The sequence below is a fragment of the Pavona decussata genome, unplaced genomic scaffold (assembly GCF_977016875.1).
Source record: "Pavona decussata unplaced genomic scaffold, jaPavDecu1.1 SCAFFOLD_184, whole genome shotgun sequence".
NCBI classification, from domain to species: Eukaryota; Metazoa; Cnidaria; class Anthozoa; order Scleractinia; family Agariciidae; genus Pavona; species Pavona decussata.
In genome coordinates, this window is record NW_028145593.1 from 670,319 (window position 1) to 698,021 (window position 27,703).

Genomic DNA, 27,703 nt, shown 5'->3' on the forward strand with positions numbered 1-27,703 from the left:
GAGGTCATGGGTTCAAACCCCGTAAAAATGTGTGAATTTTTTTTCAGGTTCCTCGCAAACAGTTTTGTTACATAGATAACTGCGAGAACCTTAATTTTCTTCTATTTAAACATTTTTAGTTGATACAATTAAAAATTTACATTAGTGTTGACTGTTATTGGTGCATTTATAGCCATTTCAGAAGTCTTAAGTTTAAATATTTTTGGGGGGAGCATGCCCAGAACCCCTAGTTGTCTCTGCGCCCCACCCCTCTCCCCACCCACACACACACACACACACACTCCAAAACCACTCCGCGGGCCCTATCATCAGCAACAACTAGTCAATAGAAAAAAGGTCAAATATGAACTTCGTAGTCAACAACATCACTTTTGGTCAAATGGCATTTTTTTTAGCGTGTGTGAAATCCCTATGCTTTAGAATTCCAAACTAAGCCTTAATTTCCTTGTAACGGGAAGGGAGAAAAAACGGGACGGGAAAAACCAACACCCAACAAGGAAATTTTTCATGTAAATCTTTCAATCATTCAATAACAACATGTATTTAGTTTTGTTTGTCTACTCGGTATATATTTTCCGTTCCGTTTTCTTTATTATTGTCACGTCGTAATTAGCTGTATATTTACTTTTCTTATCAAGCTGTAATTAGTTAAATGCTCTACATGTATATTTATTGTCACGTTGTAATTAGCTATATTGTTCCTCTTGTATTTGTACCACACCATCTAACACCATCTGTACTCAGAGAAGGATGAAGTTTCATCCGAAACATGCTTACTATAAAAAAGTCGTAACCTTCATAAAAGTTATTTTCTGCCTGCTGGCTCCACGGAAATTTATGTTTTACTTATTTAGAGGTTCCCTTTTTAATCACATCATGTAAAAACGTATGTAATTATGTAAATAAGCCCAGTAAAATTAGCCAGGGCTTGAATTATGCCTTCTCCGCTGCTTTGCTAGTACAGTCTTTTATCTGAAAAAAAAAAAAAAAAAAAAAAAAAAAAGAGTTTATTCTGGTTAGGTTTGGCAATGCTATACAGCCCTCTCAAAATTTTGTGTAGTAGGGAAAAAGACCAAAAAAGTCCAGAGTCCAAAGGGGTTTTGAGTAAAGTTAATGTGAAATAAGTGGGAAATCGTCATCTGTGGGGCGTCGGAAAAATGTTGGCTGGCGAAACAATTTGAGAGTGCTGTTTATGAGTTGTTGATACCAAGATACTTAGACGAGAGAAAATGAAGCAAAACTGACTGACAATGTGATATTGTACTGCAAAAGCTAAATGAGCATGACTGGTTAATATAACTGGATTATAATCATTTAATGGAAATGAAAGGTACATGTATTGCTGCTTATTCTGACCCTACTGCAACTGTCCTTGTGTATCTGTCTTGGCGGCATATTGTTAAAATACAGTGAATTCCCTATGAAGAACCCCCTCTAATAAGCCCCCAGTTTGTACATGTAGGTAAGATTATTTCATACACTCGACTCCCACCGACCCAACCAACTATGATGGAAAACTGAAAAGAGGCAGTTCAAAACTAGGTGTAACAATTTTCAAAACATCAGTCTGTTTGTCCACAAAAAATATGGTCTTCAAAAGCATGCATATATATTATTGTGCTACGGAAACTTCATTTATTACAATGTCTTTGTGATGCAAAGCTTATTAGTCCTGTTTTATTAGTTGTGGTGTGGTGCATGGAAGATTTCACAAAAGGTAACTGTAACTGAAGTTCTCTTCTGTTTAAAACTTACACACTGTGGGATTTAAAAAAAATTAAAGCCACCCTCTCCCTCGCCCACCCCGTGTTCTTGGGACCTGAAAATAAATACCTCACCCCTAATGCCCCCCCTCCCCACTCCCAATATTGAACAATAGAAACAGAAGCGTTTGTCGAAATAACAAATGCCCACAAGTCTTTTTGGCTGAAGGTGGGTCTTAAGATTTGTCTTTAACATGTTTAATTGTTGCTATGTTGACCTATAAACCCTAGCCCTAACCCAAACCTATACAGTCTAAAAAAAATCTATAACTTGTTCACCAATAATTAGGCAACTGCTTGAAACCATTACTGTTGCTAAAGAGCACTGATGCATTAAATTGTAAGTGCTGGAAAGTATTGGAAACTAATGCACCAGGCACCTAACATGTAAATCACAACGATTAACTACATGTACTGTAGAACATATTTAGAGAAATTTGGATTTGAAGACCAAATCATTCACTGATGGCCTTTTTCCAGCAAGCCCTTCATTTGTGACGTAAGCTTAGAGTTCTTAACTCAAAACACCAGTTACAATGTAGCGGTTTTGCAACATCCTTTCATTCCTTTATTACATGTGGCTGAGGATTAGCATAACTAAAGAGGCTAGTGCAGCAACAAGCTGCACAAGATATTTTTAAAACCCTGCTTAAGGATGTTTGCCTGAATTTTTGCATGTGATCTTTGGTTCCTTCAGCAAACGCTGTCCTGATGTGTTGTCCTGATGTGTCATCCGCTGGTTTACACTTTCAATTTTGGGACACAAGTAAAAACTTCGTCATAACCATGCTTCATACAAAGCGCAAAAAAGCCGAAAAAAATGCCTTCAATTTTTAAGGATACAGTATTATTGAGACGATGTGGATTGGAAGTGTACATTACAGAGACAAACACTAAGACACTGATCCCCTTGTCGTGTTCATGCCAATTGCTCAAATTGTAGCACTTTTGCTTCAAAAAGTGAAATAATTACTCAAAGGTTTTATTCAAGTGCAGGTGGATTAAAGGGGAAGTATCACGGGGTTTTTGTTATCTTTTGTTAAAAATGATGAAATAAGACTTTCAATCACCTGCCAAATAATTCTAGAATGACGAGAGGAACGAAATCAACTCAATTCTTGAAAGAAACAACTTGTGATCTGTTTTAGCGCATTTTGGAAACAAAAATGCGAAAACTTGAAAAACATTAGCCTAATATTTTTCAAGTTTCAATCCAAACCGGCCTACCCTGTCTCTGGCCAGAGGCACTAATCGACAGTTTTATTGTACTGGGGTGATAATTTTTAACAAACTTGACAATTATTTTGTTGTTTCTGCTAACAGTCAAACATTTTTGGGTTTTGAAATGACAGCAAATGACAATTATTTTGTTGTTTCTGCTAACAGTCAAACATTTTTGGGTTTTGAAATGACAGCAAATTTTCGTGATACTTCCTCTTTAACTTAAGCAGTTTTCATCTGCATCTATACTTTCACCTTTTCACATCCACATGTATCTTATGAATTCACAGAATGACCATCAACAGCGTCCTAACACAATAACTGTGATACACAGTGTATAAGTGTTTGAAGTCTGACACAGTTAAACTGTGTCAAAACAGTATCCTAAAGTGTGACACCACAAATATAGTATATTCGGAAAGAGCATGATGAAAAACGCCTACTTACCAAAAATCAGCATCTAATTGCAATTTAGGGGCGACATATAATTATAAGCTCTGTTATGCCCCAATGACTCCATACAAATCCTTCTAATTTTGTCTCGGTTCCTAACTAACAAATCCCGTAACTTCATAAATTTAGTTTTTGTGACGACATCAAAAATGAGTCGGTAAGCCTATACAGTACATTGTTTATAAAAATTAATAAGACTTTGTATAGGATTTTGTGAATTTCTTGGTGAGATATTCCAAAACAAATCGAATTTTTTGGGAAAGTTGAAACTATTCTATATTTTCCTGATAAGAATGAAAACAAAGTGTAGTTTTTGATGAGAATTATCCCATTCCCCATATTGGGTAAGATTATCAGGAGCAACCCATTAATGGTTTTGAAATTGAAATTTCAAGTTAAAATATTTTTTTGGTTACTAAAAATTATTATATGGGTTAGAATGAGAATTGGCTCATGGGGTAAGTCTCTGCAGTTACCATAATTATGCCAATGAAGAAAAATTTAGGCCCCCTATGGTCTGACGTCTCCTACATGTATGCGACAACCTCCTGTTTAAGCGACCACTTAGTCTTGACATTTTGGGTGAACACTTACGGGAGGTTCTTGAAATGGTATAATCAAATCAGATAATTAGAGCAATAATGACCTAAAAAAAGGGCTTGAGCAGACTGCCTTTTAGCACAAGATTACTGTTGTCTTAAACAAAACTATGAAATTCTTACTGTACTTGAATCTACATGTATTGTTACTTGTGTGTTGTCTGACGTAGGTTTGCATTGCGTTCAATATACGATGTTGCAGCCACACGTTATTATCAGTCAAGTGGTCACTTACAAAAGGTTGAAAACTAAAGAATTAATGCCAAACTTTCTGCTCTAAAAATGGTTGCGGTCGCTTTAGCTTACATGTTCAAGAGGTTCCAGCTAAAGTGCTTTGACTTGTAAACTTTTGGTATTTTAGAAAACTGATTGCTTGCAAGAGGTGGTCGCAAAGGGAGGTTCGACTGTAGTTCTATCACATGACTACTAGAGCGGGAGATCCCATGAGATAGCGCAGCGCACACGCAAGATCATTGCATAGCTTGCATCAACAGCGAGATCACGTCTGGACCATTGTCGTTGGAATTTCGCTTGAAAATATTGCTTAGTCTTATGCAGTAAGACTCACATAAGCATACAGTGAGTCAACGTAGTTGACCCCATTTTAATCTAACTGTTTACGTGTTGTCACTACTCGCACTTCAACGTAGTTGAAGTCAGACGGTTTCCCGCCCAAACTTGAGCATGGCGGACGCGGACAGCCCAAGTGAAGACGAACTTTTGAGGTTAGAAAGCACACCGGTCGCTACATCTACAGGCTCTATGTTCGTCGCTCTTCCCCAAGAGATGAAAAAGATGAATGAGAATATCTTGGCCAAAAGTGAGCCCGCTCAATTTAGCGGCGGCTCCCCTAAGAGAGGGAAAACAATGTCACGGAGTCACTCGACGAACGAGTAGCCGAGCTAACAGCTAGCGGGTCATCACAACCAAATGTTTTGGCTGATATCGCTCGCGATCTAGATGCCAGTGAGAAAACTGGCCCGGTTGCCAGCGAGGGTCTGGCAGGTATCGTAAACTCTCTTTTGAAAGAGAAGTTGCCGGACGAGAAGATCCAATCGAAGATTGATCTTTACCCTCGACCACAAAACATGACAGGCCTCAGAACGCCACGTGTAAATCACCTAATATGAAACCAAATATCCGCTACGTCGAGGACAAACGACTCCACGACCCAAAAATCGCAGAATGCGTTGGTGGGGGCGCAGTCGCCATGATGAAAGCAACAGACCTAGTCCTTAATCTGCATTGAAGGACAACAAGGATTTGTTCAAGTTCATGACTGATGCCATTGCGCTCACACTTCAAGGTCACCACGATTTTAACACCGCCCGACCGCGAGCGATGAAGAATGACCTTAATAAAGACTATGCTGCATTATGCAGTAGCTCACCGGTCAACCAGACCTACGAGTATCTATTCAGAGACCTCTCCAAGTTGGCAAAAGACATCATCACAGATGTCAACCGACTCACTAAAAAAGTGCGTTCCTCAGCCCCGTTAAGTGTTGTTGTTGTTGTTGTTGTTGCCCCACGGGCTAGTCACAGCCGTGATAGAAATAATCGTCTTGGCGGTAGAAAAATCTACGGACACCACAGCAACAACCGCTATGCTCCCTATCGGGAGAGAAACGATTTTTTATCCAAAGGCCAACCTCCTCGGAAAAAAGAGGGGACCATAAACAAACAGTAAACATTGGAGTAAGCTCACATGATAATGTTGAATTTTTACCCGACCTTACGACCTTTCACGCAGGCAATCTGAGAGAGTGTTTGCTCAGTTGGCGTAAAATTACAATTAATATAAACATATTAGACTATGTATCTGCTGTAAAAATTTCTTTTGAAGAAAGCCTTGTGCCCTGTCAATCACATTACAGGCCGAGTGTCTTTAATGCTCAAGAAGAGCTTATAGTTCAACAGGAAATTAAAACCCTTCTAGAAAAAGGAGTAAACAAATTTAACGCTCACATCATGAACCTATTGAATACATATCTACAATTTTTCTTAGACCCAAACCTCATGGGTCTTTTCGAGTGATCCCGTCAACCTTACAGAGTTTAATAAGTCAGCGGAGCACCATCATTTTAAAATGGACACTCTTGACACAGTTACAAAAATGATTGAACCAGGTTGTTATATGGCATCGGTGGATCTAAAGGATGCCTATTACACCGTACCCATACAGAAAGACCACCAAAATGTTTTGAAATTTGAATTTAAGGGTTGCCTTTAGAAATATACTTGCCTCCCTAATGGCCTCTCGAGTGCTCCACGCAATTTTACAAAGATTCTTAAGCCAGTTCATTCAACACTACACAACCAGGGCCATGTGAGCATGGGTTATATTGATGACTCCTATTTGCAAGGTGAAACCGGGGATGAATGCAAGCTTAATATTGTTAGCATTGTGAACCTGTTCACCGAACTAGGTTTTTACATTCAACCCAACAAATCAGTATTTATCCCTACTCAAACACTGAAATTCCTTGGTTTTATTCTCAATTCAGTAAAAATGACAATCTCACCAACACCAGAAAAGATAGATAGATTGTCAAAGCTTGCCGCCAGAGGGTACAGAAGGCCACACTCCTAATTTTAGACGTAGCCAGGGCAATTGGCCTCATCGTCGCCTTGTTCCCTGGGGCAGAGTATGGACCTCTCCACTTCAGAGGACTTGAACACGATAAAACAAATGAACTTGCAGCTAATGCAGGGGATTTTAATATGCCAATGGAATTGTCTGAGGCATCAATTGAACAGGAACTGCTTTGGTGGATTACATATACACCACGGGTCCAGAAGCACATCTGCTACCCTACACCCTCAATGATTATACAGGCAGATGCTTCCAAAAAGGGATGGGGAGCAGTTTTTCATGGAAGAAAGATTGGGGGGAGGTGGACCCCATCGGAGGCTTTAAAGGGACAGTATCACGCTATTTTTAGTAACACATAGAAAATCGGAAAGATGCTATTCGGTTGATAGCAGCCAAGATATAATGACAAAAGTCCATTAAAAGACTATCAGAATGCAAAGAAACTATCCAAGGATATTTTCGCCGGCAGATAACCAAGATAGAAAGGGGTTCAAATTTGAAAACGTCTGGCAGACGTTTTCAAATTTCGCTGTTGTAACGCACTAAAAATCGCTGGTTGTACTATATTTTGGTTCAACGTTTCGTCTTAGAATCACTATTGATATTTCTTTAAATTAGCGATTGAGTAATTAATTAACTCAGTGTTCAAAGTTTAAATTTAGTGAATTTTGGCCGAAAATCATGATATCTCCCATCGATCTCCCATGATACTGCCCCTTTAAGGCACATCAATCTGTTAGAACTGCAGGCTGCATTTTTTGGCCTAAAATCCTTTGCAGATCATACTAGGGGAATACATATTCAGCTGCAGTTAGACAACACAACGGCAGTCGCCTTTGTTAATAACATGGGGGGTTCTAAATCTCTTGAGTTGGACCAACTAGCTAACGACCTGTGGGAATGGTCAATTTCTCGGGAGATATGGGTCTCTGCCGCGTCTATATTCCTGAAATATCAAATAACGATGCAGATGAACAGTCGCGCAATTTCAATGATGAGCACGAGTGGGCTTTGAACGCTGGAGCTCTCCAGGAAATCATTGCAGAATACCCTGACCTTACAACAGATTTGATTGCCACAAGGCTCAATCATAAGTTTGACACCTACTGTTCCTGGAAACCAGACCCAGGGTGCTCTGTTGTAGATGCCTTTTCACAAAATGGGCATCCTTTTCATTTTTTATGCATTTCCACCTTTCAACCTGATTTCACGATACCTCCAAAAAATCAACAAGGACAAGGCAACAGGAATTCTCATTGACCCGTTATGGCCAAGCCAACCATGGTTTCCATTTTTTCTTCAGCATGTTTACAAAACCTATGGATCCTGAACCCAGCCAAGAACCTCCTTCAACACCCAGGACATCTGAAACCCCAGCCTCTGTGGAGAAAACTGAAATTGATGGTATGTCCGGTCTCAGGAATTCCTTCACAAACTACAACATTTCTGGACACGTTGCCACAGGGAACCCACACAAACGGTGTGGTGACTGTTTACAAAATTTAAAGGATTTCTATGGAAATATTATAAGGTTCGTATTATAGCCAAATGTTACGGAAAATGTTCATCTGAAAAGTCACAATAAATGTAAACTTACCTCAATCGTTGTGCTTTGTCGTCCTTTTGCCTGAAAACGGCGAATTTAGGCGATTTGGAAGGTTTTGCTGTTGTTGTTTACCTGAGCGTTATATAGAGAGAAAAGCGCTTAGGTAAACGACGAAAGCAAAACCTTCAAAATCGCCTAAATTCGCCGTTTTCAGGCAAAAGAACGACAAAGCACAACAATTGAGGCAGGTTTACATTTATTGTGACTTTCCAGATGAACATTTCCCGTAACATTTGGCTATAATACGAACCTTATAATATTTCCATAGAAATCCTTTAAATTTTGTAAACAGTCGCCAGTCACACCGTTTGTGTGGGCTCCCTGTGACGTTGCCTACATCCTCATGGCATCCTGATGCTCCAGTACAAGACCTACATTGAACAGTGGCTCAAGTTTTGTGGTGAAAGGAAAATTAATTGCTATTCCCCACAAATGGGCGAAGCTTTAGATTTCCTGGCGGGCTTATATGACAAACACCTTAGCTACTCCACACTGAACACTGCCCGATCAGCTCTCTCGTCAATTTTACACATGAATATCTGCAGCAATTTGGTTCCCACCCACGTACAGTACGATTTATGAAAGGGGTTTTGAAAAACGAACACCTCATCCTAGGTACAACAAAATATGGGATGTTTCACTGGTCCTAAATTACTTGACCACCTTGGACCCGGTAGAGAAGTGGACATTGAAAGATCTGACGCTCAAGCTGCTTATGTTACTCCTACTGATCACAGGACAAAGAGGACAATCGATACACTTGCTTAATATTACCACTATGCATCTTAGTGATACATCACGTGTCTTCAACCTGACTAGCCACACCAAAACAAGCAAACCAGGAAAACCAGCATCAGCTATCACTATCCAGGCTTTCAAACAGGACTGTCACATATGTCCCATTAAAACACTGAAAGAATACTTCAAACGTACACACACTATCAGAGGTGATGAACACTAGTCACGAGTTTAAAAGTTTTGTTAAACCGCATAAATCAGTATCGAGAGACACAATCTCTAGATGGGCTAAAATAGTGCTGCAAAGATCGGGTATCGACACTGAGCTGTTTACAAGCCACAGCACAAGAGCAGCCAGTGTTTCCAAAGCTGAGCAGAAGGATGTGCCTTTCGATGAAATTTTATCCCAGGCTGGCTGGAGTACTGCTGATACATTCCGGAAATTCTATGACAAACCCATCATGTCAAGTAATGACAGTATGGCATCTGCTAGATATTGAGACATTAGACTTGCAAAGTCTCTTGTTATCCCATGTATTATTCCCTATAGGTTCGGGTTACAATTCATGAAAAAATTTTCTTTGGTTACTGTTCCATTGTGATGCTACATGTAGAAGCACATAACAGATAACTTGGTGTAGTAAATGTTTACATCTTACTATACACCTCCAGTTTCTTCATTTGCATGTGGGTGCTCAAAGGCTTTAGAGTCTCATGGGATCTCCCGCTCTGGTAGGCATGTGATAGAATAATTTATTGGAAGATTAAACGAGACTTACATGAACCTGTAAGTTTTTATTGGAAGATTACACGAGACTTACCTGTAAGTTGAAGTTTGATTGAGATTCTATCACACGATGGACAGAGCAAGGAGATCACATGCCCACCCTTTCTATTCTCCCTCCCTATAGGAGTTATATGCAAATATTTCACTTATTGGAACATACTTGCTGTTCCTCTGTGGGGTAAGCTGGGGTTTCTTCCCTTCTCACACCCACACCTTTTAAGAATGATCTTGCGCGTGCGCTATGCTACATGTATCTCATGTGATCTCCTTGCTCTGTCCATCATGTGATAGAATCTCAATCAAACTTCAACTTACAGGTAAGTCTCGTTTAATCTTCCAATTAGCCTACTAAAACTTTAATGAAAAGTACTGACATTGGTTTTGCTTTTCTCCTTTCTTTCTGTGGTGCCTGCATGCAGTGACTTACACTGAACATACATGTAATAGGGTAGGATTTATTATAAAACACTTGGATCTCAACTCATCAAATTTGACATACTATTCATTAGCCCTTTACAGGAAAAGGAAAAAATATCCTTGCTGAATCTTTTTGCACTCAATTGACCCAGCGTATAACAAGTTTCATCAGCTCTTTGAACTGCTCTACATTTTGTACAACACCAAGTGTCTCAAAGTTCCTCTAACGTTGGTAATTTGGGACTATTCTTCTACTCAATTCTTATCAATTCTTACTGATAGGTAGATTGTTTTTAAAATGCATTTTAGAACTATTTGGAATTACTTAAATGTAATTCTTGTATAGATCTAGATATAGTTCATAGTGGAGTGTTTTTTACATGAGCCCCGGATTGGGAGCCTGGGCGACCCCTCACTATGTTTTTCAACTTAAAGTTACTACAGCTGTATCACTATTAATGGGACATTTTCACTATGGCATCATTTAATTTACTACAACTACCAAAATCCATCTGTTTTTATGTTTTCACATGCTTATTAGAGCTATTGTTTTTTGTTGTCCACTGGGATTACAAAATTTAAATTTGAAAAGGAAAACCAAATGAATTCTGGTACATGTATATAGTTGTAGTAATATGATGCCATCATGAAAATGGCCTAATTCCCACTTGATAACTCTGTTGCCAGAATATTACTGCACTGGCCTCGAAGAGGTCATGGGTTCATATCAGATTTCAGCACTTTTTCAACCTATCTTTTTGCAGCTGCTTAACGTGTGTACACATAACTGCAATGGTCTCCCATTCATTCACTGATTACAGAGTATTTACACTGTTGTTCAAGAACATTCGAGGGATTATACATGTAAAACACTATTCAGTTAAAGTGCACCTAACCCCAAAATGTATTTTTCTCTTAAATAAATCTTTGCACCTGTTTGAAACATATTGCACCATTTAGCGCCTTTTTTATAACCGAATCTTGACTTTTTATAGGCTGTAAAAGTTACGAAATCTAGCCATCATCTGTCCCATGACCGAGCTAGTAAGGGGCATGGGTCTATTCCTTGCTTGACGTCACACACTGATTTGCATTGTATTAAGTCTTTGTGAAAATGCATGCAAAGCAGTTTGTGACGTCAAGTAAGGAATAGACCCATGCCCCTTACTAGCTCGGTCATGGGACAGATGATGGCTAGATTTCGTAACTTTTACAGCCTATAAAAAGTCAAGATTTGGTTGAAAAAAGGCGCGAAAAGGCTGAATGCGTTTCGAACAGCTGCAAATATTTATTTAAGCGAAAACACATTTTGGGGTTAGGTGCACTTTAAAAAATTATTCCAACATCAGTGTTGCCTTAAAAATAGCCCATACAGCTGAAGTTAAACATCTCTTGAATAAAAGTTCTGAAACACATGTACATGTACATGTATGCCCAAGCTGAGCCTATCAGGTTGGTTTCCAAGTTTGTTAATATAGTGATTTGTATAAGGCACACATAAAAAAGGTAACAGCTTGCTGGCCTTCCATTTATTACATGTATACTACCTAACTGGTAAATCAGTTGCTTTAGTGTTTCTCTTATTAACTTTAGATATTAATTTAAGCAAGAAAAAAATTTTAAGTGTTTGGGTAAACTATGTACAATTGACACGCCGATGCTTGAATTACCACAAGTCACCAAAGCTTAATATAAGAAAATCGAGTTAGTATTGCATTAAAATTTGATCGAAAATTTACAGTCAACCCAGGTCACGCGTGAACAGTATTTCCAAGAATGAAATGAACATTCGAATTTCTCTTTGCAATGTCCGACATGTGATTGGAATGTTGGACATTTCTCTGGAAATCGTTCCGAAAAAGACGCATTAACTGAAAAAAAGATTCAAAATACTTCGGAAACAATTGTTATTCTTGTAATATTCAATTTTGCAATGTAAAGAAAAATTCATAGCTTTATACCGTCAATAAGCAAGGGAAATTTATACGGGAACTCTGAAATCTCATTGGCGATTTTCAAAACTGACATGTAAATTTCAAAGCTCCGTTCAAATTTCAAAAATATCGTTCACGCGTGACCTGGGTTGACTGTAACAACAAAATTCCATTGAAAACCCACAAAATTACACACAACTCTAAAAGAGTTTACCTGGTGTGTTTTGCTGTGCCTTCATGGCTTCTAACAGCTTCCAAATGCTGTTTTGAGGGGTTTATCTCTCAGCAGCTGGTGCACGTGCAGCACTGTACATGTACTGTATATAACATACTGTATGTTACAGGTCAAAATTAACTTTAGGTCATTTTTTTCAACCTAGGTAAAATTTATATCAAACTAGGTTATTTTTTTTAACCTAGGTAATAAAAAACTCCTCCTCCCTTTTTCCCACCAACCTCCTCTCTCTTATTCTCGTATTCCTCACCCTTTAATCATCGCATAGACCTAATCAGTAACCATGGCATGGTGAGCCTTAAAGCATGCCCTTTGTTCAATTATTGTAATGGTAGATCACCAAAACCCCAACCAAACCCTAACCCTTTAATCATCGCTTAGACCTAATCAGTAATCCTGGTGACCCTTAAAGCATGCCCTTTGTTTAATTATTGTCATGATAGGTTACCAAAACCCCAACAAAACCCTAACCCTTTAATCATCGCTTAGACCTAATCCATAATATTAACCTAGGTTTAAAAAAAATGACCTAGGTTAAAATACATTTAACCTGAAGATAAATTTGACCTGACTAACATATGTTAATAAAAAGGTTTGAAAACTTGAAGTCCAATTTGAATGAAATTCACCCGTCATTTGAGGAGAGCACCTTGAAAACCTGGCTCACATTCACTCGAAACATAACCACATGGTTACCTTCCTCACCATACCCTAAGAAGGATGATGTGCAGCCCTTCTGGAGCATTACTCATTCTCAGAGAAGTTTATTTATTGAGACACAGGCCTTCGTTGAAAACGAAGTTGAATTGACAAACCCTACGCTTGAGTTGCAAATGGCGTTTGCAAGCTCTGAGATGAGAACACACCATAGCTTGTTAAAATTGGGTTAACAGACCTGCACGACTCCCACTGTGTGTCCGTTGTTTTGTGGGTTTTTTGTTGTTTAGTCGATCCAATTTTAACACCATACATTGAACTCTTTTTTTATGCTTTGGTGACCTCTGGACTGAGATATGTTAGATAATTTTTATAGCAATGGTGGCACATGCTCAACATGCACAGCTATGTTTTGATGAAAAAGTTTTTGTCGCAATGAAAGAAAACACAAGCAATGAAAGTATAAGAATATGGAAATGAAAAAGGCAAACTGCTGCTAGCAGGTTTAACTCCAAAGGAGTACAGATGTAATAAAATAAATAGATAAATATAAATGAATAAATGAATAAATAAAGTACTTTGTTTAAGTGTCAATGTATTGATAAATAAATTTTAGCACAGGGTAGTGGGGAAACAATCTCACAGATTCAGCTTGGGTAAACATGTACAAGTACAATTGTGTTTCAGAACTTTTACTCAAGAGATGTTAAACCATGGGCTATTTTCAAGTAAACAATAATAATTTTGTACATGTATATTAACACACATCTTGAACCCATACAGTGCATGTCAAGCGAGTGCTAATTAATGTGAACTGACCTCAAAATACAAACAGCTACAGCAAAAGTCAGCAATTCATCCACTATTTTAAGATTGTAATCACTGCATGAGCATGCACTGTGGTGTTTCCATCTTGTTTCACAATGGCATTCAAATCTGTAAAAGAAAACATGAAGGAACTCTTTATTCCTCTGGCAACTGGTATCAATACTAACAATATCAAAGCCAAGCATGTCACAAAAAAGTACACTGTACATGTACAGTTTTCGAATGAAAAATAATCAATGGCCTCTGTTTTTCAGGAAAAGAGGCTTCTGTACATAATTAGGCCAGTATTGCTGCAAAACAGCCCTTACAACCAGCAGGTAAAATTTTCAGGAACACCAGAACATCCTGAAACACCCCCAAAAACCTGGAACACCCCCAAGAAAACCCAAAACGCCTCCTAGAAAACCAGCAATGCCTTAGAATTTGTTTGTAAAATTAAATACTCAGAACACCTCCACTCATTGAAGTGAACTAAGAAACCAGCTGCTGAGGAAGACCCCTCAAAACATCTGGACATGTTATCCAAATTTTAAAGGACATAAGTTGATTTTCACCTTTACAATCTCAAAAATATTTATGCAAACACTGCACATTCACATATTTTATTTTTTTTGCAGCATAAATGTACAGTACCGCCTGAATCCATATGCACATTGGCACGCGTGAAGGCCCGCACGGTTCACGAGACGAAACCGTGCGGTTCACGAGACGAAACCGCGCGGTTCACGAGACGAAACCTAGGTTGAATATTTCCCGCGGTCAAAAGGACGAGACCCAAAGACAATAGCATCTTGTAGCTTATTGTGAGTTTATTGTTTTCCGTTGAATAGATTTTTTTCTCAAGTAAGCCGCATGAAACATGAAACGCCGCCTTGAAATGCGGCCGGTCTTTGGAATCGTCGCGTAGGAGACTAATCTTTGACTGCTTTAGGTGCATGGATTTTCACCATCGCGTAATTCAACGTACGCAAGCCGTCCATGCATTTTCTCTAGCCGTTTAAATTCAAGCGGATTTCCGTAAATAGATCCGGGAAACAGATCGAGCGCGCGATTTGCTTTCCCCCGATGAATGTTACATGACTCGCGCAACATGCGTTACCCGTAATATAATTTAATGGTGATTTCCTCAAGTTCTTCTCGAAATGTTTCAAGTTAAATCAAAATTTAAAGGAATTCATTACCTTTAGATAAAGAAATGTCCTTCCTCTCTTTCAAAAAAAAAATTATCAATGGTGCATTATTTACGTTAATGCGATGCGCTTTATGTCAGTTTCGAAAAGTAAGCGTCATCTTGTCGGCTTTTGCATGGTGCAAGCAATGTTGTAATTTGCTTCTAATCCATGCTTTATCTAAGCGGCCGAAAAAAAATATTTCTGTGTGTCTTTTTCTAGTATGAAGAAACGGACGTTTTTACTCGGACATTCCGACACATGAAAATCGAAAATATGCAAATTATTCGCATTGAACCTTTTCAATTGCGGCAGGCCGTGCCGTCACAGTTTGTCAGCAATAGTTTTGCTGACAATAGAGGAAATTATTACGCTTGAATACTGCACAAACGCTATTTGACGCTCGGCAAACAAAAAAAAGTTTCATTCGTTATGCAAAAGAAGAAAAATATTTGTGGAAAACAAACGAAAACATTACGCACGCAAATTGCGAACGAAATTAATCGAAGCGTGAACACAGTGACAACGCTTCATTCGCCATTTTCAATCAATTTGTTTGAAAAATTTCGAGTTCTGCACGGATACTTTGATAGCAGATTTACTGAGCGACAAAAAATAAGTTATATGTGAAAAAGTCGAATTTTAACTTCAAAGTCCTTCGTATTGACGTACGCTTTGATCTCGAGTGACAGTCCATGGGCGATGCATCAATGAGATCGCGAGAGGTGGATGTAGTTTCCGTGAAAATCTCTTGGGTAAATGCGACCTGATAACTAACAATGAAACACAAACAAAGAGCAAACAAAGGCAATTAAGAGCACGAAGACGCGGCCATTGAAGAATGCGTGATTCCCTAGGTTTCGTCTCGGTTTCATCTCGTGCTTCGTTCGTTCCTCTCGAGGTAGACGCAAGGGCAAAATGCGTGCACTGCCCTTGCGTCCACCTCGTGAAACCCGCGGCTGATGTACATATGGATTCAGGCGGTACCGTATTTATAATTATAATATTATAGGAGTGAGTAAATGAGGAAAATAGGGGAAGAGAGGGGAATTAAGACCACCTCTCTCCCGGTTCCCCTGTCAGCTCGTTCACGAGCCTGCTTTACTGTCCTACCAAGTCTACATGTAGATGCTTAACTGACTGAAAAGGGACTGCTCGCAGTCTATCCTCCCTTGCAGGAACTAATATCAGGTATAGTTCTCAAAATAGCGTTTTGTGAAGCTGACTAAAAATATCTTTTGCTTTCAATCGTTAAAAATGCAAGATACTGTACATGTACAGTTTGTAATGTATTGGCATTCTTCTAGTTGTTCTTAAAGGATTACCGTGAAAAGGAAAAACCTATTTCGCTTTAACACGTTTTTGCATTGTGAAAAGCACAAAAAAAGACAGTAAAAACTTATCATGTTGTTAGTTCTAACAAAAGACTCACATGGGTGGTTGGATGGTTGCATCTCTGATATGCCATCAGGAGTTTGGATTTTTTTCCAAGTTTCAAATTGATGCAAAAACTAATTATGTTAATTAACATTTAAGTAATTTATTTAACAGACATGTTATCTGACATTTAAATCAAATAATGAAACTACCCTCTACAGAAACAATTTACAATGACATCATTCACGATGCTTGAACTCCCTCCCCCCAGAAGCATCTTTAAAAAGAAATACATACTTTAATAAGAACCTTATAGGTGGGAATAATACTGGTTCTTCCTACATGTAATGCTACATTGCATACAGTACCAACAATAAGGGATAAAGACCAAATCCAGTGAACAAAATTATTAAGGGCACACAATATAATGTAAAAACTAATGTACCATCCAGTTTGACTGACAGCAAGTTTTACGTGTGTATGTGCGTGTTCTATAATTGTGCTTTTAAAAATTTTTCATGACATCATTTGCCTTACAATGTTTTAGGTAAAATTCAATTTAACAACATTCACATTTGATACTTTAATTGCACCAAAAGGATGTTTAAGTTCCTGTGGTAGTGCTCAGAAAGCAGTGTCATTAAAGAAAGCAACAAAACGTGAAGCATTTGAACATCTCATGTCTTAAGTATTTTAAATTTATTGTTCCTATACAGGTTTCTTATTTTCATATTTCTTTGCGTTCCCTATTTTTTACGGGTGTTCTGAGTCTTTCTTCTTAGAGAGTTTGGGCTGTTCCTGGTTTTTGGGAGGTGTTCTGGGTTTTCTTGGGGGTGTTCAGGGTTTTTGAGGGATGTTCCGGTGTTCCTGGAATTACTACAAGCACAGTTACAACCCAAATGTTTATAATATGGGCAGATGTAAAATGAAACTACAGTATCTACAAAAATTTAATGATACTGCGTCACTTTAAATAAAGGACGATACTAATTACAGAGGAAACCCTTGTGAGAATTTTTTTTTAACTCTGATGTACCAGGTATAAAATTAATCTCCTGGGTTATTGTTTGCATGTTGAGATATTCAGCAGTTTGTCAACCAAAAAGATGAAATTGAAGCTTGATGTACATGTAATGTCCACTCTCAATGTGAAAAAAAAATGTATTTTAGTGAAAATGGATGACAATAGGCTGTAACGATCAATACTTTCTCAAACAAACCATCACTAGCAAAAAATCGAAACTTTTGATTTCTATTTACATGTAAATGTCTGAAATCAAGAGGGTAGTGCATTGTTGTCAGTCACCTATCATCTCCGTTTCCAGCTGAGACGAACGAGGACTTTCACATGTTCCGATGCCTATCTGTTCGTATTAATTTGCATTTCAGTAATAGACTAGTAACCTGAAAAATGCAAGCAAAATTCGAACTTTTTTCATAAAGCTTTTTTTGCAAAACTAACTATTCATGGCTGCATAAAAGCCATTAAAAATCCATGGACTCAATTTTCATGTCCACATGGTTTTTACCCATCAGTTGTTGCTCACCAGCTGATCTGATACTTTTAGCAGTTTTAGTAAAATCAAAAAGCCTTTCTTTGCAAATCTGTAGACTTTCACGATGCCTAGCACAATATATTAAAGAAGACCTGTTGAATCTTGAATCAAACTTAACCCAGTGATGTCATTTACTTGCAATACCTAAATGATACTTCATTTTGCAATAAAAGAGGCAGAAAATATTTTTTACTGAATTGTTGTAAGCCAGATTGTTTCTCAAGGGAGCTATAACTCCAGATTTAGCATTTCAATTAGGTACAGTATTATTAATTATTAACTTTGGAAAAATATTAATCATAATAATTATTAACTATTAATTTCTATCGCTTTCTTGTTTTTCAGAGCCTATAGATCTTCTAAGCTTGCACTGATATATATTTTTATTTTGTACATGTACCACGTGATTGTAATAATTCTGTAAAATTTTAGTTTTTTTTTATTATTATGATTATTTTTTTATTAGAGATATCCTAAATGTGATATGATAAAGTCATCTTATCTTACGGCATTTTATCTTATTAATATTATTAATATATTCTGGCGACTAAAAATTTCCTTTCGCAGCTAAAACATAAGACTTGGTTGCCAAATGGCCACTTACTGAAAAATTTAACTTGGAGGGTTGCCTTATCAGCACAGCTCATAAACAAAAAATATATTCAAAATTAATGTTTGAATGTTTTGTTGATGTTTGTTGCTTTGCCAATTACAGTACTTTATAAATTAGGAATTTAACCTAGAGTTCAACTTTTCCATGAAATGAATAAATTCCACATTCTCGGGACAACTCATGGAAAAATATTCAAAGAACCCCGGACATATATGTTATTGAACTAGCCTGAGGTCCGTATTGGGAAAATAATTATTGGCTTAAAGTTCTTTAATGTCTCAGTTACAGGCTTTACCCTCTGGATAAACAGGACAATCCCACAATGTACTGCCAAGAGATCCAAGAGATTGGAGTGTGATTCCCATCAAAATTCAATCTACAAATACAAATGTTGTGTAAGAATTGTGCATTTTATGTTAGAATAAATTTTGTTTTGTCAAATTACATGTATTTTTCACTACAGCCTCTATTCAAATTCAAATTTTGTGGCAAAATTAATTTAATGTTGCAATGAATTTTTTAAGCTATAATGTCAAATATTATAAATTTAGTGACACAAAGCATTTTTGAATTAACAACAAATTTTTATGTTTACTTATTAAAATTATTTCTATACTGTGCGTCCCATTTTATAATGTGTCAAATTTTGTGCTCCATCAAATTATTTTTACTTGCACTTGAAAATCACCTTGGAGAGGTCGAAACGCCTTGAATTTTTAGCGTTAACTTTGATCACAAAATCTATATCTAAGAAATTACTCATAAATTAATTTTGTCACAAAATTGAAGTAGACACTGTGCATTGGCAACCTGTTGCCGAACATCAGTAAACTTATGCGCCGATCAACTCGAAACTTCAACATCCCCCCCCCCCCCCCGGGCAAACCCCGGGCATTTGAACTTTTGAAGATTGGATCGTTCAAATTCCCGCCCCTCGGGCCAAAATGGTGTTCAAATGCCCTACCTTATCGTCGGATTTGTCTGTCAAATGCCCCTCCTAAAGAACAATCGTTGTCGGCTCCTGTCATGAGTTACTACAAAAACCACAACTTTAACATTGAAACTAATGATTCGGACAATGTCAATCAGCAAGTGTAAACTGTTCTAACTCCGAAACACGGCAAAGGTTGTTAAAATGAGTTAGCCGGCTACGTAGACTGTTCGAGTGGCAGGGTATTCGGCAGTTTAAGCCAAAGCGGCGGTTTTTCATCCGACAATGTTTTTTTTTCTTTAACTGTTCATTGTTGTTTTATGGCTATTCTAAAAGCCTCTGCAGACACAAATGCGGGAGAAAGGCGCATCTTGACTCATTGCATAAAAAACTACATCGTTTAAAGAACTAGAAATACCTGGAAATACATATTAATTAATAGTTAGCCGGCTACGTAGAATGTTGTTTGAGTGGCAGGATGTTCTGCAATTTAAGCCAAAGCGGTTTTTCATTCGACAGTGTTTATTTCTTTCACTATTCACTGCGGGACAAAGCCGCAGCTTGACTCATTGTATAAAAAATCTACATCGTTTATATACAATCTATAAAAATTATTAATATTTAAGCACTCTCACTTTTGAAGACCTTTTTTTGTAAGCTTTTTTTGTAATGCTGTATCTCTGCCTTTAAACTCTTCCATCTCGTCCAAACACGTGTTTACAGCTGTTAGCGACTTCGGCATCCCCCCAAAAAAGTGATTTGAAACCTGACACTTCCGGTTCAATTTTCCCCACCCCACCCAGGCAAGGTCAAATTCCCCACCCCCGGGAAGGCCTTACCCGTCAAATTCCCCACTCCCGGGCACAGAAAATAGTCAAATGCCCGGGGTTTGCCCGGGGGGGGGGGGGGGATGTTGAAGTTTCGATTTGATCGGCGCATTAATCTGACAAAACAAAATTTACAGCTTAAGATGGTCGCCCAATCTATAAACAGATACGAACTGCATAAGTTTAATGTGGTGACTGGTGTCAGTGAACAGTCCCGGCAAATCAAGAAATTCCGATGAAACAACTTAGCAAACTATTTTTATACACATCCAGGAAGCCAATATTAGTTACTTCGATCTTACCTTTGTAATCAACAGCAGTCGACCACATCAACGTGCGCAGCAACCCTTGCCTCGATAAAGCTTGCTTGCTGAGGAAAACGTGAGCCGAGCGGTGACACGTTGTCAAGAAATAACACCCAGCTTTGGCTTCTCTGACGCTGTGAAACGAAAAGCCTTGAAGTCTGAACAAAAGTCTGGTCGCAGGAAATCATTAGTTCAACATTGGTTACGTTTGCGCATGATCAGGGCCTACCCAGGTCCTCTCGGTCACAATAACAGCAAGCGTTTGGACCTGCTAAACACCAGCAAATCTGAAGACGGTTGAAGAAATGTTCAACGACCGTCCAAATATGTTTTTTTTTTCCTTTTCATCTTTAATAGTTTAAATTCGTGTCTTTGTTGTTGTTTTCTGTTGTTCTTCTTTTTTGATCGGATCGACAAATCGTCGACTTGACCAGACACGGTAAAGCAATCCAACAGTGAACACTGATCGATGTGAAAACGGAAAACCATTGATAACAAAGTTGACAGCACTGGTTCAGTTGTTTACTGACACAGGAAAACGACGAAAGATGCCGTTGATAGAACAAAAGAGACTGCTGCAGACTGGGCAGAGCAATACAGGCAGTTCTGTACTGCGTAAAATTTCCACCAAGTAAGTAAAAACAGCATTATGATTCGTGGAAAGAATCGGCCCTACAACGTGGTACTCTTCAAGACTTCGATGACCAGCGCAATTGTCGATTTGTGATTCATTTCAGTTGAAATTATTGTCGCCATTTGGTTTGGTGATGGAAAAGAACAAGCTGCAGAAGTTCAGTCTTGGGAAAGTATTATCATTAATCAAAGAATTATCCGAAAAGCTAATAGTCGGTAAACATTTGAATTGACTAGTAAAAAAAAAAACTCTTCTTCCCTCTAATTGTTTACTTGCTTATATTGTCGCGGTCTTAAGGATTCTCTTTTAGCCGCAATTATACCTCAGAATGGAGTCGTGACTAATGGTCCACTGCTACTGTACAGGTATGTGCCATTCCTTCCAAAATCACAGAAAACCGGCGAGGTAAATAACATAAGTCGAAGAGCCGCTAACATAAGTAGCTAACAAGGGGGCTGGAATTCGCAATCCAGATGACTGGAATCCGGAATATAGAACCTCTGTGGATTTCGTTACATCAGGTGTACCGTCAAGTTATGAGTAAGTAATTTTTCTCACGAAAAAGAGTTATAAAGTTCAATCGTTAATGGAATCCCTTTTTTTCTGTGTACATGTGACCCAGTACACGGGAGCGGTTCCGTGTGAACCGAATACTTGTAGATTAGCATCGTCGCAGCGTAGCAGACCTAACCCGCACCGCAGACCCAGTCCCCTTTGAACGTAGCTGCTTCATTTCCGTTAAACAGTGATTTTTCTCAGTCTACCATTCACGAACAGCAAAATGCCTTGCAAATCTTTTTATAACAGGGAAGTGCGCTCTGCACTTGATATATCCTTTAACGCTCGTTCTTTGATTTCACCTTTGACGTGTGTCAAATCAGTTTAGTCACATTTGAAGCCACCACAACTTTGACAACACCCCAAAGGTGAGCAGGTTACCATATTAGACCTCACCTTTGAAAGTATCAAAGGAATAGCAAAGCCGTTACATAGTATTTGTTTTTACCTTTGACGCGCATCAAAGGTGCAGTCGAAGTTGTTGTCGCATTTCGCTCCGCGTTTGAAGCAAAATAGCTATATGTATTGTATTTGACTTCAGCTTTGATGCCCGACAAATGTGATATGAAATTCATTTCACCTTTTATACGGAACTATAAGGTGAAGCACATCCAATTTTCCGCAAAAACGCACAGAGAAGGCTTGGGATATGCTTCTTGCGATTGAGCAGAAAAATACCAAAAATATATATTTTCCCTTAAAATCACGACCCAGGTGATCATCCTGGCCCCAGTTGTTCAAAGAGTGGATTACTTTATCCACTGGATAGGTCGCTTAGCGGCAGATAAAATTTGTACAAGAATTTCCTTATAGCCCTATAATTTGTGTATAAAGTAGAAGCGTCTGTCTAATCTAAGCATGGGATTGTGTGAAAAATTTGCCAAAAGCTCTGGTTGGAGTACATTTTATCCGCTGGATAGCAAGTCATCCACTGGATAGAGTTATCCGCTGTTTGAACAACTGGGGCCTGGCCTGTAAGGAGACTGTACCGGGAGATTCTTCCTTCGCTTAGCCGAAGATTTTCCTGCCCATTCACCCATCTCCAGGCCGCGGGTGACAGGGGGGGGGGGGGGGGGGGGAGGAATGCTGCCCAAGACGACTTTGCAGCTGAATAGCTCTTTTTTAGATATATATTTGAGTATTTGAGCAATTTATCTGAAAATATTTGATTCGGTCCCGTTAGTGTTCGTTGTCGTTGATGTTACCATGGCAATAATTTATGACAGGCAATTGTTTTTTTCAGCAAATGTAATATCCTGCTATAATTTTCTTATCGTAGCTTTTATGTTTTTAGTTCATAATTATTAGTGTTCCTTTATTGGTTTTGATCAGGGGCACCCAACGACAGTTTTCTCTCAAATCCTTTGAAACGCAATTTTACGCTATCTGGAGTACCTTTAAAGCTCTGTAGGTTTAATTCAGGCTTCGCTAACTGAATATATTTATATGTGTTCGGTCATTCTAGGGAAAGTTGAGTCTTTTCGAAATCACTCAGGGTATTTTTGTCCATTTCTCGAAAACCTTAGGTTTTATTTCCTTTCCGAAAATTTAGCTGACCTTTCTTCGGTACCCGAAACCAAATTTTTATCTATCCGAAAACAGTAGGCCTTAAATTTCCCATACGGCGACCTTTCGAGGTGAAAATTCCCCTTAGAAAATTGTAGGCGATTAAGGGCCTTCCGAACAGATAATTTACCTAAACGATCCGTTGGGTACCCCTGTTTGATTACTTTGCTGCCCCCAAACTCCCCTCCACGACTGGCCTCAAAATAGGGTCTAGGGTTTTTTTTCTTTCCCTGGCGGCGTAGAATACCTTGGTTTGTGTGGTTACTGTTTGTTGGGTTAACTTGGAATTGTTACAAAGGGTCATGCGCGATTAACCGGGTGACGGTGATGTTGGTGCTGGAATTCCTCCGGCAAACTGGTCTGAGAAGAAACATAAACTGTGGGCTCAATTATCGATTTTTTTTTCGGGAGCCGTTGCATGTGAATACTTGCTGGTGTAAGTAAGTGGGCGGAAATATTTGAAAATCTCAATTGAAAGTTGCTTTCTATCATAAGAAAATTTTTAATAAGAACGTTGAGGCTGAGATTAACTAAAATTTAAGAACATGTTAAGAACCCAATTACCCAGGCTGAGAGTCAGTGAAGAACATTTAACTCTCCTTTGCTGCAACCTCTGTTGTTAATACTTTTCGCAAAGCCAAATTACCGAGAGTTGGTTGCCGCGACATCTTGTACTTAGCACTAGAGTACATGTAAGCCGCACAACAGAGTGTGTCACAAGATCTTGACTCAGCATTGAGGCACATATTGCTCTATGATAGGTGTCTTGTTCACGTCCAAATGGATTTATCGAAATACTACAACAGGTGACTAAGAACATGTTCAGGCGCAAATTGGCAAAACAATAAAAACGTTAAGTCTTGGCCCCAAAATTAGACCTGCTTATATATCAAAAAGAGTGTAACACGAAATCATTAAAAGAATGAAGAGGAACTTGAGAAGGAAGCTAGATACCTTTTTACACTGTTGGAAAAATGACCATAGCTACGGCAAATTTTGGCTGCAAATGTAGACGTCGGTGCTGATTACTTATTTATGGAGCGGTTGAAGGATTGTTTTGTTTGAACTATTGAACTTGTCTCATAAGTCTTGACTTTCCTGCTTCCAGAGACAACACGATAGGGTATACGTTGTCTAATGTTACATTACCATTAGGAACACATAATTAGCCTTCAGAAAATCTCGACCAAGGACAGCGGACTGACTGGCCGCTCATGTCTTGTATTACAAGGAATATAATTGACAAGTAAACTTGGATCTGGCCACTTCTGGGTAAGTATTCAGAACCATGATGGGTGGAGACTCTTTGGTAAGAGAGATACAAGCTCTTGTATCATATAGGAAGTCGTTTGGTCAACCCGGCACGATTTTTCCAAAGGCATTACGTTGCTGTTTGGAGCTTGAAGGAGACTGTCGATTTAAATTTTGCTCAGTTTTTGCCATCGTTGGTAGAGGTTGACAGAGGTTGACCAGGCTGGACTCTGTGGTTTTAGCGAATCTTGTTTTTTTAGCCGAGGTTTTTGTTTTCAGCGACCTGCTCTGGTAACTGGCGGTCAAGTTTCCCCGACGAAACTAATCGAACTGCTCGGTAATCGAACTTAATCGAACTGAATCAAACCTAATCTAACGATTGAGTGCGATTGAGTTCTATAGTCGAACACAATCGAGCCAAAACAGTTGTGAGAGAGTTCGATTGCGTTCGATATCCGAACCCAATCGAACTTATATTAATCGAACGTTGTAAACCATCACTCGAATTAAGAAGAATTTTGAAAAATCTTTTTAAGCATGCAAGAACAACAAAGAATTAAGTGAAACGAACAATAGAATGATGTGACTTTACTAAAACATCATTTTATGATCCACTACTGTTATCATTTTTAATCGAATGTTTGCCAACTTGGCCATCCAACCTAATCGAAGTCAATCAAAATTCGATTGGGTTCGATTGTCGAACTCAATCGAATCCAATCGTTCGATTGAGTCCGTTTAGTCGTAGAGAAGTCTCTGTTTCAGTTGAGCCAATGGTGGTAATTTGGTAATTTTCACCACTTGGTCTATGACAGCAACAGTTGGCTCTGGTTGAGATGTGCTTGAACTTCTTTTGGAAGTAGAATTGACTTGTTAACTTGCATGTTATCGGCACAAATCAGTCATGTCCCTGACACTCACCACTCGTTTGAGTCGTAAAAGTAAAGATTCAACTGGTACCACTCGTACGACTGGTGCAAGTGGTAAGTGTGATAAATGTCATGATCGATATGATCAGCCATAACAAGATTTCTCATCTGCCACGGCATAAGAGCTCATTCTCAAACTCATTAATAATTCATGAAGAGAAAACAAAGGAAATCACTGCTGCGAAGGAGATTTAGAAAAGTGATCTTAATTATCATAGAATTTGGTGAATTTTTGCTTTGAATTTCTCCAAGAATTATTAATGATTTGAGAAGCTATACCAAACTCTCGAAGGAGTGTTTTATCCGATTTCAATTCACCTTGAACTTGGTTCACTAAACTGGCTGCTCGTCTTTTTTCCAACCTACTTCGCGGTGTTTAATCGGATGAAACACTTTTCCTCTTGTTAGACATATTACATAATTTTTTTTTTACATCTGATTTTTTTCATCCCATATTCCCATTTCCTCCATCTACCCGCTACACTTTGCTCACAATATGATTAGTGGTGATTTGTTAGTAAAGAAAAGGTGCACTTACAGCCGATACAGCCATTTGTTGTGATCAAAGATATTCTGAGGCAGGTTTTTTAGTTGGTTGTCATTCAAGTACCTATAACGAATAACCAAAAAACAATTTTAACTTAACCATTAATTATTTATCTAAATGTACAAGTAAGTCTTTGGTTGAGGTGTTGTTTTGAATTGCACTGTTTCGTTGGAAGGCAAGCTTTGCTACAGCTGGGGTCATACTTACTAGAGTAAACTACACATTTTACTACGTTTTCTTTATCACCTCGCTGGAAACTTTCCACAAAATTGATCTATATAAATGTGAATTTTGCATTTCACAAGTTATACAGTAAAGCCACTCTTTCTTCCATTGCTCCATGGCAAGAACCGAGAGCCAGTGTGTTTTTAAAAATTATTTATCCCTTAGGCCAGGCATACTCAATCGAAAGAAATCATGGATCAAGTGATTTTACCGATTGATAAAGGAAATCGGTGAAAATCGACAAATTAATTTGGTGTCTTCAATCGATATTATCGATTTTTCATGACTTTGTCGATTTATAACAGGTCCAACATTGTTGCTATATGGCATCAAACGTAACTCTCCGTTAACATTGGACAAAAAGAGTTTGTCCGCGTTTGCTTTTCCAGTACCCTAAACGTAATTAAATAATTTCCCCTTTTAATAAGAAGTGAAACCTACTTGCGACGATTTTCCCGAATTTATCAATTAGCTGATAAATAGCACGAAAGCGGCATCTCACCAAAGTGAAAGAAATAGACAGCGAGCGGTCTCTTCCTTCACCTACAATACTTGCAAAAAATTTCGGACAAAAATAGATTCCAAAAATAAAACCGTCCGAAAGTTTTACAAAATATTAACGGCAGACTGATCCCAACGGCGGAGGTGACGAGCTTGGAACAAACAACAAAAGCTATAATAACTGAAATATATTTTGCCCGATATTTCGGTTTGCAATACAAACCTTCCTCGGGGGCTGAACGAAAAAGAAAAGTGAGAAACATAAAAGGATCGTTACAAAGAAGATTTAAAATATAAAATACATGACAATGATTGGTTGCTTAGGACTAAGTTACAAGTGTGAGACATGTCATTGGCGTGTTTCGTCACGTCTATTTATACCAAGAGGGTGCAATGTCTTAGCTTTGTTGATTAAATGAGCTTCACGAGCCTTTCTAACTGAGTCACGTTTGCTGCGTATAAGTTCAAGCGGGATTAGTTGGACGTCGTTGATTAAGTGGCCAGGTTGGTTGAAATGTAGCGAGACAGGAGTAGGGTTGAGTAGTTGATGGTGATTCAGGATAGATCTGCGATGCTCCCCGAAACGTTCATTAAGTTTGCGCTTTGTCTCCCCAATGTATTGGGAAAGTTTTAAGCGTCCAAAATTTTTACAGTCATGTATAAAACTTTAAAAGTACTTTCCGGGCGACGGCATCACATATCCAAAGCCAATATACATGATATGGCTAGAATTCGGATAAGGCGGCTTTGCTCAGTCTTTCTTTTTATCACTGGAAAGGAAAATATTTGTTTCTTTTATGAAAGACAAAAACATAGATAAATTCCATTTTGCGGTTTATATTTTAATCTTCGACCCTAGCCAGGAGCCTAGCCTAGTTTTA

The 27,703-nt window shown here is 38.4% G+C and overlaps 1 protein-coding gene, 1 long non-coding RNA gene and 2 pseudogenes across 2 annotated transcripts in view; 2 read left to right on the forward strand and 2 right to left on the reverse strand.

The window, feature by feature from the left end:
• The window catches only part of LOC146462800 (uncharacterized), a 274,708-nt gene that overhangs the window by 183,599 nt on the left and 63,406 nt on the right, over positions 1-27,703 (reverse strand). The window contains exon 23 of the mRNA XM_085085070.1: positions 26,088-26,159. Coding sequence (XP_084941196.1) covers positions 26,088-26,159 — 72 coding nt within the window. The remainder of the gene's footprint in view (positions 1-26,087; positions 26,160-27,703) is intronic.
• On the reverse strand, positions 526-20,815 carry LOC146462803 (uncharacterized). Its single transcript, XR_014857042.1, has 3 exons — positions 20,609-20,815; positions 13,825-13,941; positions 526-972 (listed from the first exon to the last, which is right to left on the reverse strand). It is a non-coding gene; the product is annotated as an uncharacterized LOC146462803 (long non-coding RNA).
• Positions 4,721-5,725, forward strand: LOC146462804 (uncharacterized; annotated as a pseudogene).
• LOC146462805 (uncharacterized) lies at positions 8,505-9,695 on the forward strand (annotated as a pseudogene).